This window comes from Melanerpes formicivorus, unplaced genomic scaffold (genome assembly GCF_026170545.1).
Source record: "Melanerpes formicivorus ecotype bairdi unplaced genomic scaffold, bMelFor1.0.p_v2 SCAF_1, whole genome shotgun sequence".
In the NCBI taxonomy this organism is placed as follows: Eukaryota; Metazoa; Chordata; class Aves; order Piciformes; family Picidae; genus Melanerpes; species Melanerpes formicivorus.
In genome coordinates this window covers 34792694-34814821 of record NW_027142353.1, presented here as the reverse complement: position 1 = coordinate 34814821, position 22128 = coordinate 34792694, and the positions used below count along the sequence as shown (strand labels likewise).

General features: G+C 47.3%; 1 protein-coding gene across 1 annotated transcript in view; it reads left to right on the top strand.

Moving 5' to 3' along the window:
* The window catches only part of INTS4 (integrator complex subunit 4), a 57616-nt gene that overhangs the window by 16940 nt on the left and 18548 nt on the right, over positions 1-22128 (top strand). The window contains exons 11-16 of the mRNA XM_068139835.1: positions 2608-2813; positions 8055-8197; positions 10817-10932; positions 14288-14421; positions 15844-16001; positions 19706-19799. Coding sequence (XP_067995936.1) covers positions 2608-2813; positions 8055-8197; positions 10817-10932; positions 14288-14421; positions 15844-16001; positions 19706-19799 — 851 coding nt within the window. The remainder of the gene's footprint in view (positions 1-2607; positions 2814-8054; positions 8198-10816; positions 10933-14287; positions 14422-15843; positions 16002-19705; positions 19800-22128) is intronic.

Genomic DNA, 22128 nt, shown 5'->3' with positions numbered 1-22128 from the left:
GAGAGGTTGTGGGTGTCCCCTCCCTGGAGGTGTTCAAGGCCAGGTTGGATGAGGCTTTGAGCAGCCTGGTCTAGTGGGAGGTGTTCCTGCCCATGGCAGGGGGGTTGGAGCTAGATGGATTTTTAAGGTCCCTTCCAACCCATTCTATGATCTTTGAATAAAGCAGAATTTTCCCTCCACTGCAGCATTTTCAAACACTGCTGAGCTCTCTTCTTCCTGCCTTGCATCTATGCTTTATTTCTTGAATTCCATGTTGGAACTTAAATCTGAATTAGTGTCTCAGCTTCTCAAAGCAATATAGGTCAAATGCTTTTCTTCTCCAGTACCTTGGTCTTAATGATCATGGAAACTTCTGCTTGTGGCAAAAGCTTCATTACTGAATAAGCAGAGGTCTTGCTTCCTTTGCGTTTTTCCTACTTAATCAGAATCCTCAGGCATCCAATCTGTTCTTTAAGGACAATAGGCCTAAAAGCTACACTTGAGTTTTAAATAAACATTTTCAAGATGAGCTAATTTGAATGGAAATTTAAAACTATGTTTAAAACAATAATATTTGCAAGGCATCAGATTAATTCATTCTTATTTCTATGATCCCAGCACACAACAGTTATGGAAGCTAGTGAGGATGCCTGCAGGGAGAAGAATCATCTCCACTTAAGCTTGTTATAGTTGGGTATTCTTCAAATTCCTGTGCTGTTTTACAGTATAAATACAGTCTTGACACTTTGATGCCTTTTTTGGTCTAAATTTGGAGTCATTTAAATAATGAGGTGGCACCTTTGCCCTTTCCTTGAGGAATCTGAGGTGAAGAAGCAGAGGAGTTTCGTTGTGTGTACTGCTGAAGTGGTGGCACTCTGGGGCTCGTCAGCAATTCATGAGGCGCTGCGTAGTGAGTTAAAAACGCAGCGAATGCTCCCAGCAATTAAAACGTCAGGAAGGATAGAACAAGCAGAGCTTAATTATCTAAATTAGCTTGCTTAAGGTACCAGGGTTAATGCTACACTGGCAAAGCTGTGAAACACATATTTATTGCTGGGTAGGAGACCTGCTTTTCACCTGCAGGTCCCTCTTGCAGATCCTTCTGACAGCAGTACCTGCTGTGCTTGAAATGAGGCTTTTGATTCAAGGACTTGCCTGTGATTCCCAGTGCCACAGGTCCTTGCTTCTTCTCAATCATCACTGAAGGGAGGTTGCAGCCAGGTGGGGGTTGGTCTCTTCTCCCAGGCATCCTGTGACAGAACAAGAGGACACAGTCTCAAGTTGTGCCAGGGGAGGTTTAGGCTGGATGTTAGGAAGAAATTCTTTCTGGGAAAAGAGATTGGCCATGGGAATGTGCTGCCCAGGGAGGTGGTGGAGTCACCATCACTGGAAGTGTTTAAAAAGAGCCTGGGTGAGGCACTTAGTGCCATAGTTTACTTGATTGGATGGTGTTGGGTAATATGTTGGACTTGATGACCTCGAAGGTCTTTTCCAACCTGGTTGATTCTGTGATCAGTGTTTTCTTAGCATCTTCTGTCCTAGTCCAGTCCATGAATGGAGTACCTGATAGTCCATTATATAGTCCTGATAGTACCTGAAAGGGGCCTGTGTGAAAGCCAGGAAGGGACTTTTAACAAGGGCTTGTTGTGGTAAGGGGGAATGGATTGAAGCTGGAAGCTGGTGGATTTAGACTGGCTATTAGGAAGAAATTCTTTACAGTGAGGGTGGTGAGACACTGGAGCAGGTTGCCCAGGGAGACTGTGGATGCTGCTTCCTGGAGGCATTCTGGTCTAGGTTTGTCAAAGTCTTGAGCAACCTGGTCTAGTAGAAGGTTGAGCCAGCAGTGTGCCCAGGTGGCCAAGAAGGCCAATGGCATCCTGGCCTGCATTAGGAATAGTGTGGCCAGCAGGAGCAGGGAAGTCATTGTGCCCCTGTACTCTGCACTGGTTAGGCCACACCTTGAGTCCTGTGTCCAGTTCTGGGCCCCTCAGGTTAAGAAGGACATTGAGACACTTGAATGTGTCCAGAGAAGGGCAACAAGGCTGGGGAGAGGCCTTGAGCACAGCCCTGTGAGGAGAGGCTGAGGGAGCTGGGGTTGTTTAGCCTGGAGGAGAGGAGGCTCAGGGGAGACCTCATTGCCCTTTACAACTACCTGAAGGGTGGTTGTAGCCAGGAAGGGGTTTGGTCTCTTCTCCCAGGCAACCAGCACCAGAACAAGAGGACACAGTCTCAATCTGCAGCAGGGGAAGTTGAGGCTGGAGGTGAGGAGAAAGTTCTTCACTGAGAGAGTCGTTCGCCATTGGAATGTGCTGCCCAGGGAGGTGGTGGAGTCACCATCCCTGGAGATGTTCAAGAGGGGATTGGACGTGGCACTTCGTGCCATGGTCTAGTCATGAGGTCTGTGGTGACAGGTTGGACTTGATGATCTTTGAGGTCTCTTCCAACCTTGGCGATACTGTGATACTGTGAAGGTGTCCTTGCCCATGGCAAGGTGGGGGCTGAAACTAGCGGATCTTTAAAGTCCCTTCCAACCCAATCCATTCTATGCTGAATAAGAGGCCTGGCTGCTGGGTGTTAATGTCCTTTTAAGCAGCACTTACAATGACTTCCCTCCCTCTCCTTTGCCAGAGGTTCGGATCGCGGCAGTTGAAGCCCTCTGCATGCTGGCTCAGTCCTCGCCTTCATTTGCAGAGAAGTGCCTGGATTTTTTGGTTGACATGTTCAATGATGAGATTGAGGAGGTGAGACTGCAGTCAATACACACAATGAGAAAGATCTCCCATAACATCACACTGCGGGAAGACCAGCTGGATACTGTGTTGGCTGTCCTGGAGGTAAGAAATCCCTAAGGGAGAAAAGCTTTCACTGCCTTTTGAGATGTTTTACTGGCATCACGCTAATCAGCCCCTTCCTCTGAGCTGAAAGCTGTCCACCTGTTTCATTTGGGGTTTTTTGGCTTGTTTTTTCCCCTCTACTTCAGACACTCCCAAAGGCTCCTAAGGTCCAGTAGCTTGTAATCTCCAGGACAACAGAATATTCTTTAGGTAGAATCATTAAATGGTTTGGAGGTTTAGGCTGGAGGTTAGGAAATTCTACTCAGAGAGAGTGATTGCCCATTGGAGTGGGCTGCCCGGGGAGGTGGTGGAGTCACCATCACTGGAGGTGTTCAGGAGGAGACTTGGTAGGGTGCTTGGTTGCATGGATTAGTTGATTAAGTGGCAGTGGATGATAGGTTGGACACGATGATCTCGAAGATCTCTTCCAACCTGGTTTGGTTTGGTCTATTCCACTCTATTCTATTCCATTCTATTCTAACAATCGCACAGTCAGCAGGGATATCTTCAACTAGAGGAGTTTGCTCAGAGCCCTGTCCAACCTCACCTGGAATGTTTTCATGGATGGGGCTTCTGCCACCTCTCCAGGCAACTTGTGCTAGCAACTCAGCACCCTCATTGGAAAACGTTTCTTCCTTCTAGACAGGCTGGAAGAGTTGGGCAGGGAGAAACTGAATGAAATACAAGGGCAAGCGTGGAGTCTTGCACCTGGGAAAGGACAACCCCATGGACCAGGATATGTTGGGGACTGAGCTGTTGGAGAGCAGTGAAGGGGAAAAGGACCTGGGGGTCTTAGTGAATGGAAGGTTGACCATGAGCCAGCAACGTGCTCTTGTGGGCAAGAAGGCCAATGCCATTCTGGGGTGGACTAGAAGGGGTGTTGTCAGTAGGTGGAGCAAGGTTCTCCTCCCCCTCTACTCTGCCCTGGTGAGGCTGCATCTGGAATATCGTGTCCAGTTCTCAATTTCCTTTGTTGTTCTTGCCTCCTAGAGCTGGCATATGAGCCTGAGAGCTTTCCTCTGACTGTTCAGAGGCATGCTCTGAAGTGTGTATTTGCCCTTTCCTAAGCAGTCAGTGCTCAGCCAGGATTCAGGGGACAGCATGAGCCATCAGCTGTTCCTGGTTGATGGGTTTAATCTTATAAGGGGAAGAGGTTACATCTATATGAACAGTGCTGTCCCACACTGCTTACCCTCAGACCCAATTCATTTGAGGTGTGGTTGGTTGATTCTGCTGCTAGTTAGGCAAGTTTCTGCTTCTTTTGGGAAGTCTCCCAAGCCTGGGGCAGTGCTGCAAATCTGCTTCTGTCTCTTCAACTGCTGCTTGCTTTACCTAGGGCACCAGGGACTTCCTTCAGTTGTGTCCCAGGAGGAAGCAAACCAACTAACCTAATTTAGCAGTCTGTAACAAGTGCAGTGGAATGTGGTCTGAGCTTGCAAATACAGCAGTGAGGTTTTTGTGGTTGATCAACATTTGTTCAAGTAGGGGACCTGTACATCAAGGTATAAAACCCTCCTAGCTAGACTGGGGTTCTGTCTTAAGGGTTCTGTGGCAACTTAACCATGCATGACAAAGCATACATATATTTTGGGTTTTATTATCATAAGTTTAGCTGAAGTGTGAGAGTTACTAACATTTTCCAGGACCGAAATAAAGGATTTGGAAAAGCAGCATTAACTTTGATACCTAAATTTGTTCTGAGAGTGTAAATAGAATCATGGAATTGGTTAGCCTGGAAAAGACCTTTTAAGATTGAGTCACAGAGTGATAGGGATTGGAAGGGACCTCTGGAGATCATCCAGTTCAACCTCACTACCAGAGCAGGTTTACCTAGAGCTGGTTGCACAGGATGATGTCCAGGCAGGTTTTTAATGATTCCAGAGATGGAGATTCCACCACTTCTCTGGGCAGCCTGTGCTCTACCATCTCTCCTATGAGGATGGGCTGAGGGTTGTAAACTACACCACAGGAAGTTCCACCTCAACCTGAAGAGGAACTTCTTCACTCTGAGGGTCACAGAGCACTGCAATGGGCTCCCCAGAGAGGTTGTGGAGTCTCTTTGGCTGTGTTTTCCCTGGTGGTGTTGATCTCAGTTTTTGCTGAGCTGGGCTCCTCTCTGTCTCATTGTAGTCTTGTGCTTCACTTGACTCTGTACTGCCCTTCTAGTGGTCTCTGCAACTCACCTGGAGTATTTTATATGCATGGTCATTTCATTCCAGTCCTTGGAGTATGTCTTCTTTTGCTCCTATCTACCTTCCACCACCAGAATAGGGAAGGGCTGGGCAGCCCTGCTGTGCTTTCCTCCTTTGATCATTTGTGTGTGTTGGCTGTCATTTCAGAGCCTTTACCAGAGGCCTGTGCTCTCTTCCTTTGTGTAAGACAATGATGAAGGAGCTGTTGATACTTAGCAAATTGTAATTAAAAAAAAATAATCAATTTTGGCCATTGAGATGTTTCCAGTTCTTGTATCCTGTCAAACTTCCACTTTTTGTTCAGCAGTACCACACAAATGCTGAGAGCCAGGAAGTCTATGAAATTTGATGGTAGACTGAACATGAGCCTGCAGTGTGCCCAGGCGGCCAAGAAGGCCAATGGCATCCTGGCCTGCATCAGGAACAGTGTGGCCAGCAGGAGCAGGGAGGTCATTCTGCCCCTGTACTCTGCACTGGTTAGACCACACCTTGAGTCCTGTGTCCAGTTCTGGGCCCCTCAGTTTAAGAAGGACATTGAGACACTTGAACGTGTCCAGAGAAGGGCAACAAAGTTGGTGAGGGGTTTGGAGCACAAGCCCTGTGAGGAGAGGCTGAGGGAGCTGGGGTTGTTTAGCCTGGAGGAGAGGAGGCTCAGGGGAGACCTTATTGCTCCCTACAACTACCTGAAGGGAGGTTGTAGCCAGGTGGGGGTTGGTCTCTTCTCCCAGGCAACCAGCACCAGAACAAGAGGACACAGTCTCAGGCTGCACCAGGGCAGGTTTAGGCTGGATGTTAGGAAGAAGTTCTTCAGAGGAAGAGAGATTGAATTCAGAGGAAGAGAAGATTGATTGGAATGTGCTGCCCAGGGAGGTGGTGGAGTCACCATCATTGGAGGTGTTCAAGAGGAGACTTGCTAGGGTGCTTGGTTGCATGGTTTAGTTGATTAGGTGGTGTTGGATAATAGGTTGGACGTAATGATCTTGAAGGTCTCTTCCAACCTGGTCTGGTCTATTCTATTCTAACACATAGGTAAGGAAGGGCAAGGTGGCTTTGGGCAGCAGGAATGTAATTAATTAAGCTGGACTTCAGCCCCAGCACTTCTAAAATACTGCTTACAGATTGCATGTCAGCCTGGCCTGGAGGAAGAAAATGGCTGCAAAGTGACTTTAGAATTGGTACATCAGGGATCCTCTATGTTCATCACAAAGTTCCTGTCTGAACTTGTGTGGTTTCTTTTCTTTATTGTCCATCTACACACCTGTAGTTAGGTCAAGGTCCTTTATCCTTTAGGTGATCACTGTTAATCTAATCTGTCCAGCTATTGACACATCCTCAACACTTACCCAGACCCTCTGGAGGCAGGTGACAAGGTTAAAGGCTTCAGCTGTCAGACAATAAAAGGCTTCTCCAAAGACAATAAAACAAACTCTGGTGCTTGTTTTCACAGAACCACAGATGGTTTGGGTTAGAAGGGACCTTTAAAGGTCACCTACTCCACCCCCCCTGCAGTGAGCAAACGAGCATTCAGCAGTGAGTTGAGTTACCCAGCACCTTCCTTTCCTGTTACTGCCTTTACCTAAGGGTACAACATCACCCAAACCAAATAGTGATTCTTGCTCTGCTTGAGAAGATCAGCAGTGAAACAGTTCCCTTTCATTCCAGTAAATGAAGTGTGTGGGTGGAGACCAGCAGGAGCCCCTGCAGCAGTTGCTTATCTGTGCTTAGCAATGATGAGCAGAAACGTGCCCTGCTTTTCAGGTGCTTCTAGTTCAGCCAAGGAATGGGAAGTGCATGTGCAGGCACATCACTCTCAGCACTCTGTGCTGGGTAGAAGATTCCCCCTAAGCTCAGTTGGAAGCAAATGAAGCTGTATTTACAACCAAAACTACAATCTAAAATGAAATGCAATGAATCTGTACAAAATATAAGATACTTACATATATTTGCAGGCATTTACAACTGACAAACAGCACAAGAGCCCCCCTGGACAAAACCAGGGGAGCTAGTAAGAGTTTCCCCTTCCCTACTTCCCCTCCTGGACCCCCCTCAGCCCCTGTACACAAAGGACAAGAGAAAGAGCAGAGAGTTGTTTGTTAGATACTCAGCCCCCACAAAGCACACAGCCAAGGTCAGCAAAGCCAAGCCGACACCAGAGCTAGTATCTGCTAGAGCAAGGAAGCCCAAAAGGGTGCAAGTTAGTGTACACAGCCAGCTTATGTTGGCAGTTTGTCCAATGGGATCATTTAGGACTTATCATTATTTGGATGAGAAGCTCAGCATGAGCCAGCAGTTTGCACTTGCAGCCCAGAAAGCAAATCACAGTCTGGGCTGCATCAAGAGAAATGTGGCCAGCAGGTGGAGGGAGGTGATTCTTCCCCCTCTACTCTGCTCTGGTGAGACCCCACCTGGAGTACTGTGCCCAGCTCTGGAGCCCCTATTACAAGAGGGATGTGGAGGTGCTGGAAGGTGTCCAGAGAAGGGCCACGAGGATGATCAGAGGGCTGGAGCACCTCTCCTTTAGAGACTGAGACAGTCAGGGCTGTTCAGTCTGGAGAAGACAAGGCTCCAAGGAGACCTTGTGGCCTTACAGTATCTGAAGGGGCCTATAAGAAATCTGGGGAGGGACTTTTCAGGGTGTCAGGTAGTGATAGGACTAGGGAGAATGGAACAAAACTAGAAATGGGTAGATTCAGATTGGGTGTTAGGAAGAAGTTCTTCCCCATGAGGGTGGTGAGACACTGGCACATGTTGCCCAGGGAGGTGGTGGAAGCCTCATCCCTGGAGGTTTTGAAGGCCAGGCTGGATGTGGCTCTGAGCAACCTGCTGTAGTGTGAGGTGTCCCTGCCCATGGCAGGGGGGGTGGAACTGGATGATCCTTGAGGTCCCTTCCAACCCTGACAATTTTATGATTCTATGATTTTCCTTTTTACATCCAGTGGTGACTTATTTACATTCTACTACTTTCTGTTCAAGACCTGTGGAAAGTTTTCTAGGCACAGCCTGAAGCTAGCACACACTCAGAGGTGTCTGGGTTGGGTTTGTCTTTCAGGATTCTTCAAGGGACATTCGGGAAGCCCTTCATGAACTGTTGTGTTGCACCAATGTCTCGACTAAAGAAGGCATCCATCTTGCACTGGTGGAGCTGCTGAAGAACCTAACCAAGTATCCCACAGACAGAGAATCCATATGGAAGTAAGTGTCTTCAGTGTCCTTGTGTGGCTACTCAAGTTCTTACACTTTTTTTGGTAATTGAAGCATTAGGCTAATACTGCCTGGGGAGGTAAGTGGTGTACAGATGCATGGTCTTGGTTCCAAATAATATTTGGAGTGGTGGCTGCACTAAGCATTGTCCATAACCATGAGTGATATGGGAACTGTGGTGTTCTTGCTTATCAGTACTGGGAATCCAGAACTGATGAGAGGGTATGAATTGAAGCTTGAGGAAGGCAAATTTAAGGCTGGATGTTAGGAAGAAATTCTTTACAGTGAGGCTGGTGAGAAAGTGGGAAAGGTTGCCCAGGGAGGTTGTGGATGCCCCCTCCCCAGCTGTGTTGCAAGACCAGGCTGGATGAGGCCTTGAGCAGCCTGGTCTGGAGGAAGGTGTCCCTGCCCATGGTAGGAGGGTTGCAATCATAGAACAGCTTAGACCTCAGAGGTCTTCTACTCCAACTTCCCCTCCATGGGCAGGGACATCTATCAACTAGACTCAACTGCACAAGGCCTCATCCAGGCTGGCCTTGAACACCCCCAGAGAGGAGGCATCCACAACCTTTTGCAAAGTCACATCACCCTTGTACTGAAAAGCTTCTTCCTAAGATCCAATTTAAACCTGCTCTCCCTCAGCTTAAAACCATTCCCTCTTGTCCTAGGTGATCTTTAAGGTCCCTTGCAAGCCAAACCATTCTATGAATGTATGGATATGTGACCACTCCTGGAGGCATCCTTCTATTACAAGCACTCAAAGCACTACCAGAAAAGATTCATTCAACCCTCAGTTTACAACCCCATCTTTTTTATGCAACTAATATTTTGTGCTTACTTGACACTGCATTAAATATCTACCAGCAGCCAATGCTATTGGCCATGACAGGTGCATTTGTGTAGGGCTTTTTTTGGTTGTTTAATGGTTACTGCACACATTCTTTCAGATGGAATTCTTGGGTAGTGTTGGAAGAAGATATTTTAGTCTGTTTTGTCTTCCAGTGTAGTCTTAGTTGTTTGGGGAAGGTTGGGGGTTGTTGGGCCTTGTCTCTTGGCTGTGGTTTTACCACCTCACTCCTTTATTTCTGATTAAACAGAGAGGAAAAAAAGACAGACACATTTGTTGACATCTAGTATGAAAGCTTCTTTTGGGTTCTACAGCTCCAGTTTAAAGCTGGGTAGGTCCTGCCTGACCAACCTGATCTCCTTCTATGATCAAGTGACTGCCTGGTGGATATGGGGCAGGCTGTGGATGTAGTCTACCTGGACCTCAGCAAGGCCTTTGATGCCATCCCCCACAGCAAACTGCTGGCTAAGCTGTCAGCCCCTGGCTTGGACAGCAGCACTCTGACCTGGGTTAGGAACTGGCTGGAGGGCCGAGCCCAGAGAGTGGTGGTGAATGGTGCCACATCCAGCTGGCAGCCAGTCACTAGTGGTGTGCCCCCAGGGATCAGTGCTGGACCCCATGCTCTTTAATATCTTCATTGATGATCTGGATGAGGGCATTGAGTCCATCATCAGTAAATTTGCTGACGACACCAAGCTGGGGGCAGGAGTTGATCTGCTGGAGGGTAGAGAGGCTCTGCAGAGGGACCTCGACAGGCTGGACAGATAGATGGGCAGAGTCCAACATGATGGCATTCAACAAGTCCAAGAGCCAGGTGCTGCACATTGGCCATAACAACCCCATGCAGAGCTACAGGCTGGGGTCAGAGTGGCTGGAGAGCGGCCAGGCAGAGAGGGACCTGGGGGTACAGGTCGATGGTAGGCTGAACATGAGCCTGCAGTGTGCCCAGGCAGCCAGGAGGGCCAATGGCATCCTGGCCTGCATCAGGAACAGTGTGGCCAGCAGGAGCAGGGAGGTCATTCTGCCCCTGTACACTGCACTGGTTAGGCCACACCTTGAGTCCTGTGTCCAGTTCTGGGCCCCTCAGTTTAGGAAGGAGGTTGACTTGCTGGAACGAGTCCAGAGAAGGGCAACAAAGCTGGTGAGGGGCTTGGAACACAAGCCCTATGAGGAGAGGCTGAGGGAGCTGGGGTTGCTTAGCCTGGAGAGGAGGAGACTCAGGGGTGACCTTATTGCTCTCTGCAACTACCTGAAGGGAGATTGTGACAAGGCAGAGGTTGGTCTCTTCTCCCAGGCAGCCAGTACCAGAACAAGAGGACACAGTCTCAGGCTGCGCCAGGGGAGGTTTAGGCTGGAGGTCAGGAGGAAGTTCTATACAGAGAGAGTGATTGCCCATTGGAATGGGCTGTCTGGGGAGGTGGTGGAGTCACATTCACTGGAGGTGTTTAGGAGGAGACTTGATGGGGTGCTTGGTTGCATGGTTAGTTGGTTGGGTAGTGTTGGATGATAGGTTGGACGTGATGATCTTGAAGGTCTGGTCTGGTCTGTTCTATTCTATTCTTTATTACTGCTTAGTTTTTTTTAAGCTGTCCTCTTAAGTTTTCCTGGATCCTGTAAAATATTAATGTAGATACTCAGCCATGAGACTTGGACAGTAGGGTTTTGATGCTGACTGGTGCCTGCAAGATAAAAGAATACTTTTAAATGTTGTGTTTTGCAATGTACCTATTTACTAATAAATATTTCAATCTGTGTATTTTCAGATGCTTGAAGTTCTTGGGAAGCAGACATCCCACTCTGGTGCTTCCTTTAGTCCCAGAGCTGCTCAGCACACATCCCTTCTTTGACACTCCAGAACCTGACATGGATGACCCAGCCTGTATCTTTTCCATGAATCTTTTGGATCTTTTTGACAGCAAATAGAATTCTTTTCATATTTTCCTGATGCTGCCTTTTGTTAAACTGTTTCAGACTGTAGCAGACAGTCCTGTAGCTATTTCTGAATCCCTTTGCTGCTTAGTTTTGTTCATAGGATCAGAGAGTATTAAATCATAGAATGGGTTGGATTGGGCTGGGAAGGACCTTGAAAATCATGTTTCAAGCCCCTGCCATGGGGAGGGACACCTTCCGCTAGACCACATTGCAAGGCCAGTTCACAGAATCACAGAATGTTGGGGGCTGGAAGGGACCTCAAAAGATCGAGTCCAACCCCCTGCCAGAGCAGGATCACCTAGAGCAGGTCATATGGGAATGCATCGAGGCATTTTGAGTGTCTACAGAGGAGGAGACTCCACAACCTCTCTGGGCAACTTATTCCAGGGCTCTGTCACCCTCAGAATGACAAAGTTTTTCCTTATGTTCATGTAGAACCTCCTGAGCTCCAGCTCGCACCCATTGCCCTTTGTCCTGTCATTGGACATCACTGAGCTGTGCCTGGCTTTGTCCTCCTGATACTGACTGCCCTTCACATCTTTATAAACATGAATGAGGTCTCCCCTTCCAGTTTCACTCAGCAAGTGGTGCAATAGCTGTTAGCTTTTCTTATGCTGTGATGAACAATCTGTTCATCAAACAATTTGCCACGGTTTAAGCTTTGTGGATGGGTCCTTTGATGTGGGAATACCTGTCTAGTTTGCATTAATTTTGAAGGTGCTTTAGCTTTTAAATAAGAGGAGTGGGTTTCCTTGTCTGTTTTCTTTGTAGGTGAAACTCCTGCCATCCTCAGTGCTGTGCAGTGTGTAGATCAGCACCATTTCTGAGGGCAGCAGAGGCTGACCCCCTATAAGGCTGGAAATTGATCATCTTTTGGAAATCATTCACAATCAGCAATCCATACAATGACACCAGCTCCTCTAGTGCTTTAAAACACAAACTGTTACTGTTACACCATTATCCTTAACAATAGGAGATGCCTTGGAAATGTGGAATATTCTCTGCCATTGTTCATTCTCCTTGCTTCCTTTCGATGTGACTGCAGAACATGCTGAGAGATGTTAGAATAGGTCAACTCCCTTCCTTCCTCTGGGAAGGTGCTCCTTACTTCTCTCACCAGTCACAGGCCATCAGCTAGAACTTCTGTACAGGTTAAACAAACACCTTCTGAGACTTGAAAAGGGCTGGGATCAGGTGGAGAGGAAGGCTGATCCCTAATCAGATGGGTAAGAATTGGAGCACGTTTGTTGAGTTGAGAATTGAAGGAACATTGTGAGGCCCCCAAGAAAAGAAGGATTTGGAACTTTTGGAGCAGGCCCAGAGGAGGCCACAAAGGTGATCACAGGGCTGGAGAATCTCCTCTGTGGGGACAAGCTGAGAGAGTTGGAGCTGTTTAGCCTGGAGAAGAGAAGGGTCCAGGGAGACCTCAGCAGGAGCCTTCCAGTACCTGAGGGGGGCCTATAACAAAGCTGGGAAGGGACTTTTTACAAGGACTTGTAGGGATAGGATGGGAGGGAATGGATTGAAGTTTGAGGAGACTTGATTTAGACTGGAGATTAGGAAGAAATGCTTTAAAGTGAGGGTGGTGAGACATTGGAACAGGTTGCCCAGGGAGGATGTGGATGCCCCCTCCCATGTTCAAGGCCAGGTTGGTTGAGGCCTTGAGTAACATGTTCTGGTGAGAGGTGTCCCTGCCCACGGCAGGGTGCTTAGAACTAGCTGATCTTTAAGGTCCTTTCCAAAGCAAACCATTCTATGTTTGTGGTGGGGAGAAGCTGTTCTTTAGCTCAATGCCCCTTCCTGCCCTGAACCAGAGAATATTATTTGGGAGAATGTTCTAGAAGTAACTCACCACCAAATTTCAGGGAGGTAATTTCTGTGAAAGAAGGCCAAGGAGCCAGAAGTACAAGGTAGACCTGAAAGGTGTGTTTCCAGTGTAAAGTGTTAATTTTTGATTCAAAGCACTTGGCAGATTTGAATCAGATCACTTGGATAGCTTCTGCTCAAAATAGGAAAAAATTTGGGGCAAAGAGAAGTTGGTTTGGTAAGTAGGAGCTGGGCAGCTTGTGGATGCAGGAGATTGATCAGGAGGTGAGAGATTTGGGTTCAGTGGCTGAACCTACTCCTTCCCTATGCAGGCAAGTGGCCAGGCAGACCTTAGACTGGGATCCTTTTACACTCTCCTGTTGGAGATTGTAAGGAGATCAATAGAGCACAAGTCTTCTGAGGAGTAGCTGAGGGAACTGGGGTTTTCTAGTCTGGAGAAGATGTTGAGGTGAGATCTTACTGCTCTCTGCTGGAGACTGAACCTGAAAGGGAACTGTAGTGAGATGAGGGTCGGTCTCTTCTCTCAGGTAACAAGAAACAGGATGAGAGAAAGTGGTCTCAAGTTGTGCCATGGGAGGTTTAAATTTGATATCAGGAAAAATGTCTTCACTGCAAGAGTGAGTAAGCATTGGAACAGGTTGCTCAGGGGAACGGTGGAATTATCACCCCTGGAAGTGTTCAAAACACATGTGGATGTGGAGCTTAGGGACATGCTTTTGTAATGGACTTGGCAGTGTTGGGTTAACAATTGGACTCCATGATCTTAGGGGGATTTTCCAACCTTCATGGCTCTATGATCTTTGTGTTGTAAGGTGAGTGCCCCAGCCTTTGGGCTGATTGAAGCCTTTAGCTGCTCTCTGTTTCCCTGGCTCTTGCAGTGTGAAAGTTGGGTTTTCTATTCCATAGCTATCTTGCCACGCTTGAGTCTTTAGTGTGGTTTAAATCTGTGCAAGAGGGATGTTTTTCAGGCCATCAGAGGAAATGCAGCAATTCTCAAAGACTTAAAGGTGAATGTTTACTTTTAGGTGGTGTTTGGGTGCCAGACTAGTAACTGCAGTGAGAGCTTTGAGCAGGAGTGGAACTCCACCTCATGAACATGCTGTGCGTGTCCCTGCCCATGGCAGGGGGGTTGGAACTAGATGATCATTGTGGTCCCTTCCAACCCTGACTGATACTATGATACTATGTTCTGTGTTTATAATCACTGGCTCCTAACCTTTGTGTCACCTCTGAGCCACCCCACATTGGTGGTAATATACTTCCTCCTATCTGGCCCCTCCTGTCATCTTTGTACTTAATTTTCAACAGCTCAGGCACCTGCCTCTCTGGGTTGTGCTCAGCATTTTCCAACAGTGAAGAACTCCCTGAACAATCTCCAGCAAAGAAAAGGTGGATGAGTTGTTGCTGTTTTGAATTTCCCATCCCCAAGGAGCTCTTCTTGCTGTGCATTTTTCTTTAACAATCCCCTTCAACAGATATTGCAGTGCTGGTTCTGATTTTTAATGCTGCTAAGAGCTGCCCAACGATGCCTGCCCTGTTCTCTGATCATACCTTCAGACATTATGCCTACCTTCGGGACAGTCTGTCCCATCTGGTCCCTCCATTAAGAGTAAGTTGAACCACTTGGGTTTGCACTTCACCCCTGTTATGGTTATTGCTGGTCTCTTCCCTGTGTGTCAGTTGGTTACACTTGGATTCCAGTTTTCTCCCATTCACCAAGTGGCTGGAGAGCTGCCTAACAGAAAGGGACCTGGGGGTGCAGATTGACAGCTGCCTAAACATGAGCCAGCAGTGTGCCCAGGTGGCCAAGAAGGCCAATGGCATCCTGGCCTGCATTAGGAATAGTGTGGCCAGCAGGAGCAGGGAAGTCATTGTGCCCCTGTACTCTGCACTGGTTAGGCCACACCTTGAGTCCTGTGTCCAGTTCTGGGCCCCTCAGTTTAAGAAGGTCATTGAGACACTTGAATGTGTCCAGAGAAGGGCAACAAGGCTGGGGAGAGGCCTTGAGCACAGCCCTGTGAGGAGAGGCTGAGGGAGCTGGGGTTGTTTAGCCTGGAGAAGAGGAGGCTCAGGGGTGACCTCATTGCTCTCTACAACTACCTGAAAGGTGGTTGTAGCCAGGAAGGGGTTGGTCTCTTCTCTCTAGCAACCAGCACCAGAACAAGAGGACAGTCTCAAGCTGCAGCAGGGGAAGTTGAGGCTGGAGGTGAGGAGAAAGTTCTTCACTGAGAGAGTCATTTGCCATTGGAATGTGCTGCCCAGGGAGGTGGTGGAGTCACCATCCCTGGAGGTGTTCAAGAGGGGATTGGACGTGGCACTTGGTGCCATGGTCTAGTCATGAGGTCTGTGGTGACAGGTTGGACTTGATGATTTTTGAGGTCTCTTCCAACCTTGGTGATATTGTGATACTGTGATGTGTATTGGCATGTGCATTAAGGAAAGAGCCAGTTATGAAATTGATACAATATGGATGGGCAGAATCCCTGGGAGCTTTCTGCAGCTCTGACTCTCTGGGGAAGGGGAGTTGCGCCTTTGCAGATCTTCCAACATTTGACTTCTGTCCTACCTAAAAGGTTTATTTGTGGGTGAGATGTGTTCCTTGTGGCTTTGAAGCATGGAATTACATTGAAGCCTGGTTTTTCTGCCTGGAAGTACAGGTGGGACTGAAGTTGGTCATAAATCTTATTGCAGCTCATAAAATCAATCACAGCTTGGGAGGTCTTGGACTTCCTTTGATTTCACAGCAACGTCACGTAGCTGAGGAAGATGCTTCCCTCAGAGGGGTGTTGGACTATAATCTGAAGAGCTGTGGGTGCAAATGGATTATAAAATGGAGAATTTTACCTAACAAAGATGCAGAGCTGAAAGCCTTGCTATAAATTTTGAGTTTGAGCAGTGCATTGGAGCTCTCAGTTGCTAATTAATAACGTGGCAGCATTTAGCAGTGTTGTTCCTTGTGTTAGGCTCTTCTCCTTATATGTTGACTGCATTGATTATTTTATTGTATTTTAATGTATTTCCTCTTGCTTAGTTGCCAGGTAGAAAGCTGGTGTCCTCCCCTGCCTCACCCAGCATTACACCACATGAAGATCCTTCTCAGCAGTTCTTACATCAGAGCCTGGAGAGGGTCTACAACCTTCAGCACCTCGACTCTCAGGGCATACAGGAGCTGCTGGAATTTACCATCCGGTAAGGCTGCAAGCTGGCTTGCCCATGGGAAGATGGGTTTGGATTCCTAATCTGTCTGCAGCAGGTGCTTCCCTCAATGTCAGCACTCAGTATCAGTGTTGTACTTTGCTGCTGGCTACTTAGCCTGAACCTTCTAGAGAACATTGTGGGAAAACAGCATTTGCTGTTTGTTTGTAGTAAAACTGTGGTCTGAGGTCTCACTCTGTCCCACTGAATAATTGGTGTGATTTCAGGCAGCATCTTAGTTCTCTGTCCCTGTACAAGTCCCTTCTTTTGATCATATTATTTATAGTGTATATGCACAGGGGTTTTTTGTTTGTTTTATTTGAGTGGGGAGAGAGAGGTTGTCCCATTTGATGTTTCATTTTCAGGTCCTGTGGTGTCTCATTCAGCAGGTGAAGATATGCTTTTGGGGCTTTGTTGGGTTCTTACCACCAATCCAATACAGGAAGGACACAGACCTTTTGGAGCAGGTCCAGAGGAGGCCCAGAAAAATCTTCAGGAGGTTGGAACAATTCTGCTGTGAGGACACTCTGAGGGAGCTGGGTTTGTTCAGCCTGGAGAAGAGAAGGCTCCAGGGAGATCTAATAGCAGCCTTCCAGTACCTGAAGGGGGCTTACAAGAGGGACAGAGAGGGACTGTTTACAAAGGCCTGCAGTGATAAGATGAGAGGCAATGGCTTCAAACTAGAGAAGAGTAGATTTAGATTGGATGTTAGGAACAAATTCTTTACCAGGAGGGTAGTGGAACACAGGAACAGGCTGCTCAGGGAGGTGGTTGAGGCCTCATCTCTGGAGATACTCAAGGTAAGGCTCAACAAGGCTCTGGGCAACCTGAGCTAGTTGAGGATGTCCCTGCTTACTGCAGGTGGGATTGGACTAGATGACCTTTGGAGGTTCCTTCCAACCCAGACCATTCTATGATTCTATGATCCTGTTTATGAAGAACTTTGACCTTCTTCATCAGTTGTAAAATCATAGAATCATTGAGTGCTAGAATGTTTGAGGTTGGGAGAGGCCTTTAAAGGTCAATTAGTAAAATGTCCCCTGCAGTAAACAAGGACATCTTCAACTATGTCAGGTTGCTGAGCCCCAGTAACCTTACCTGGAGTGTTTCCAGAAACAGGGCTTCTACCACCTCTCTGGGCAACCTGTGGCAGTCTTTCACCACCCTCAGTGCAAATAAATTCTTCCTTCTGTCTAGTCTAAATCGCCCTCTTTCAGTTTCAAACCATCACCCCGCATCCTGTCACAAAAGGCCCTGCTAAAATGTCTGTCCCCGTCTTTATTATAGGCCCCTTTAAGTACTGAAAGGGTGCAACAAGGCCTTCCTAGAACATTTTCTTCTCCAGAACTCCAACTCTCTCAGCCTATCCTCACAGCAGAGGAGTTCCAGCCCTCATCAGAGATTCTCCTGAAGCAGACAATATTGTGTGCTGCTGTCTGCTGCTCTACAGATAAGGGTGTGCAGCTTCTGAATGTGGAATTTGTGCTGCCTCTTCTATTTCATCTCCCGACTCATTTACACAAACAAAACACTTGAAAAGGATCTCTTCACTACGATGCCTCTGCTTTGAAGAGGGAAAGAGCCTTATTTTGAGAGCTGGGAAAGCAATCTAAAATGCTTTGTTTGGAGCATGGAATTCCAAAAGGCTGTATTCTCTCTCTTTCCCCCAGAGAGCTGCCTTACACATAGCTGTGAATCACATTCACACCCACCTGCAGTGGTGAATAAATGGTGTGGTCCTTGCTGCAAAGCCAACTGTGAAAAACTGGAGGGTTTGTCTTCAGTTGTTTTGAGGCTAAAATGAACAACCTAAAACACAGTCTGAAAGCATTTCATGCATTAAATCCTTGAAACAGGTAATCTCTCTGCAGAGCAGCCCCCTAGGCACGATGAGGGTCTGGATACCTGTCAGGCCATCAATGGTTTTGATTACATGTGTAGGAATCATGCTGGAGATGCTGCATAACATACATGCATTAAAGGACAGCAATGCTTTGGAGTTTCTGGGAGTTACTGGCTTGGCTTTCTTCCTGCTGGGATCACTCCGCAGGAACCCTAGTAAAGCAGCTACTGTTTTCCACCCTGAAGAGAAGGAAGGATTTGAGACAAAACCAAAATAAGCATGAAAGGTTACTTTGCAGAGGGCAAGATTTTCCTGCACCAACAATTTGCTTGCTGAAAGGAAAGGAGTAGAAGAGGCTGACAGCAGTGGATTCTGTTGTGGGACATAACTCCCTCTTCCTTTATCATTCCTGTCATCAGGAGAAGTAACACAGACCTTGTGGAGCTGCTGTCTCCTTGGGACTTACATTCCTAACTGTGCTCAAGGCCGATGCTCTTCCCCCAGGCTCTGCAGCTGAAACTGCCAGACAGGCAGATTTTTAGCAAATTGGTCTTTGTGGTTTAGTGTCTCCATCCATCCCATTGGAATATTTTTATTTTTTTTGTCTTGCAGGGATGTTGAAATCTGTTTGAGATTTGCAAGGAAATAGAATTAGTGGAGTTGGGAACTGTAGAAGGCTGGGAAATGGAATGTCTGCTGAGCTGTTAGCTGAGAGGTGACATCCTGTTCCCCATTAGTGTGTCGTGATGCAGTGAGCATGATGTGGGAGTTAAGTGCCCAGGAGTCTTGTCTCTTTGCTCTCTGGGTGAATGAGGATGCAATGGAGTCACAGTGCAAGGCTCAGGCTCTGCTGTTGTTGCATGGAAGGAAGGCACAGCCCCTCTGCTTGGGAGGGATTGTCTTTGGCTGCAAATAATAGAGATAATCTCATGGATTTATTTTTTTGAATGTGGCAGCACTCAGCAGCCTTCTAGCTTGGCAGAGCTGAAGTTTCAGGGAGGCATTGTGAGTGCAAAGACAAATCTAAAATAAACAAAAGGCAAAAGGTCAGCTGAAGAACAAAAGCCCCTCTCTTTCATAATGTGTGGAGTGTCAATTTTAGCCCATTTTGGATCAAAACAAAATACAGAGGAGAATGGAGGCACAGTGAATCCACATCATCCAACCTGTTTTCACTTCTGTCACCAAAAAGGGGTTTGCTTTCTTAATAAACACTTTTGATTTGAAAACATGTCTAAGAGTAGAGAACTAAAGCCTTTGGGACTTCCATGAACTGTCACTGTTTTCTTCTGTCAAGTAAAAAGCTGCTTCTGTTGCTCTGTGATTTACAGGAAATGCTGAGAGCAGACAAGGCACAGCAGCTAGTTGAGCAAATACCAGTACATCTCATTTCAGCCTGGCTTTAAAAGGCAGCTACATTTCAGATCTGCTTGGTTGTGTGAGCCTGACATGTGCCAAACAACCTTTCTTGGCCAGCATGAATAGTTAGCTTTCCCAGCAGCAGAAGGGTCATTAGCTGCAGTAGGAGTCTGGAGCAGTTGAAGTTAAATCTGGAGCTGCCACACTCTACGGTTCCCATAGGGCTGCAGAGTAATGTGGGCTGACAGACTCTCTGCTTCCACTGCTGTGCTCGTGTCAGCCTCCAGGAAGGAAGGAGATGCCAAGTCCCAAGGTGCAAACTGTTTTTGTAGTGCCTGTTCTGCTGCTCCTTCTGGTCCTTATTCTAAGGCAAGATGCAGGAATTTGTTGGCTTCACTGCTGCTGTGTTCGGAGTGCATTTAGATAAACCTGTTTGCTGTCTTAACACTGAGTTTGGTCCTGGTTTGTTTTGTTTTTCTTTCTTCTCATGCTTCAGTGATCTTCAGAGGCTTGGAGAACTGCAGTCAGAGCTGGCAGGGATGGCAGATTTCACTGCAACTTACCTTCAGTGTCAGCTGCTCCTCATCAAGGTTTGCCTTCACCTGTGGTTTTTGGGCTGTTCTTCAAAAATACCCCAGTCCATCTCAGTGGTGCACTTCCCTCTTTTGATATTTGTGCTAAAAATTGAGGCATGATGACAGCTCAGGTTCCAGGGATTTCTGATATCCCTGCTTCCCTTCTGTGGCAAGTAATTAGTGCAGTAACTTTGCCAGTGAGCACTTCAGTGTGGATCTCTGCTTTTTGTACCCGGTTGTTGTATCTGCACTGCTCATGCCAGTGCAGAGTTTATTTTCTGACAGAAATCACAATGGAGGCAGCTACTCCGCAGCCTTTTGTGTTACAAGAGTTAACTTTTATCTGCTAGTGGCCACTGGAATGATTTTGCTGAACTGCTGCTGTAAGTGGAGTTTTTATGGGCAGTATTTTGTAGTCAGCTTTTCTGGCACCAGTGCCAAAGGAATTCTTTAACCTTAATGGAGCCAAGTATCAGTTGTGCTTTCTTTTAAGGGGGGGCCTGGCAGGAAAGATGGGGAGAGACCTCTTCTCAAGGAGTGTAGTGATATAGGACAAGGGGTGATGGTTTTCAACTGACAGAGGGTAGATTTAGATTAGATATTAGGAAGAAATTCTTCACTGTGAGGGTGGTGAGGCACTGAAACAGGCTGCCAGGAGAAGTTGTGGATGCCCCATCCCTGGAAATGTTCAAGTCCAGACTGGGTGGGGCTTTGCACAGCTTAGTCTAGTGGAAGGTGCTTCTGCCCCTGGCAGTGGGATTGTAACTAGATGATCCTTAAGGCCCTTTCCAACCCAAACCGTTCTATGGCTGTATGAGATGATCTGTTTGATATTAGTGGTGAAGTAGTTGCTCTGACACCATGGCAGCAGCCCTTTTCAAAATCAGCTTCTTGCTGTAAACAGGAATTCATTTTTTGTTTCACTTCTCAAGCCATGAGCTGGCAGCAGTAGTTGTTAGTTGCCCTGGGATTCTTTAGCCTTCTGGGTGTAGCTTACACGTGTGGGTGGAACCCACGCACATACAACAAGGACTAAAGCAAGCAACAAATGGGGTTCCAGAAGGGACTCAAGAAAAGCTTTGTGCTGTGAAACCAAGAGAGGATTTCAGTTTCTTTGCCAAGTGTGTAGCTGCCGCTTAGCATTCCCTCGTGGCAGCCCTCAAATCCTTGGGATATGTTTATCACCCAGAGAAAGTGTTTGAGATGAGCAGTGTTACAGTTCTGGGCATTCCTAACTAGATCCAAAACTTTTGCCCAAGTGAGCTGTGCTCTCCAGGCAGAGGAGCAGCATTTGGAGGTGGCTTTGTTGCCCTTCTCCAGGTTTGACTGGAGTGAACCAGATGGTTCATGTGGCTGGCAAAGAGGGAGTGTTCTCTTTGGAGGAAGAGGGCTAAAACTGCATCAGCCATTCTTGGCTTTACATCAGTGAGGCAGAGTCAGTAACATGGCTGAAAGGAAAAGCATCTCCTTATCAGATTTTCTTACAGGGTGATATATGGCAGAGAGAGTCTGAATGTCAGAGCAGCCTTTCCAGTCAATTTCTTTCCACAACAGATACAAGCTGCTGGGGGGGCGGGGAAGTGTTGTTATTTCCCAGCCTCTCAATGCTGAGAATGTTCCAGACCTTTAAAGGTTCTACATGAGGAGCCCTATGAGGAGAGGCTGAGGGAGCTGGGATTGTTTAGCCTGGAGAAGAGGAGGTTCAGGGGTGACCTCATTGCTCTCTATGACTACCTGAAAGGTGGTTGTAGCCAGGAAGGGGTTGGTCTCTTCTCTCAGGCAACCAGCACCAGAACAAGAGGACACAGTCTCAAGCTGTGCCAGGGGAAGTTTAGGCTGGAGGTGAGGAGAAAGTTCTTCACTGAGAGAGTCATTTGCCATTGGAATGTGCTGCCCAGGGAGGTGGTGGAGTCACCAATCCTGGAGGTGTTCAAGAGGGGATTGGACGTGGCACTTGGTGCCATGGTCTAGTCATGAGGTCTGTGGTGACAGGTTGGACTTGAGGATCTTTGAGGTCTCTTCCAAGCTTGGTGATACTGTGATACATACCCGGTTTTAGGGGCAGTTATCTGGGTTCTGGGCCCAGGCTAGGCGATGGATGTATTCTGTGTGTTCTTGAGCTTTGGCTAAGGCAAACTTACTGTGTAGCTGTAGCTAAGAATCATAGCATTGTTTCAGTTGGAAAAGACCTCTAGGATTGTGATGAGATTGAGAGTAGCCCTGCAGAAAAGGACTTGCAGGTACTGGTGGATGAGAAGCTGGACATCAGCCAGCAATGTACAATTGCAACCCAGAAGGCAAATGGCATCCTGGTCTGCATCAAAAGGAGTGTGGCCAGCAGTTT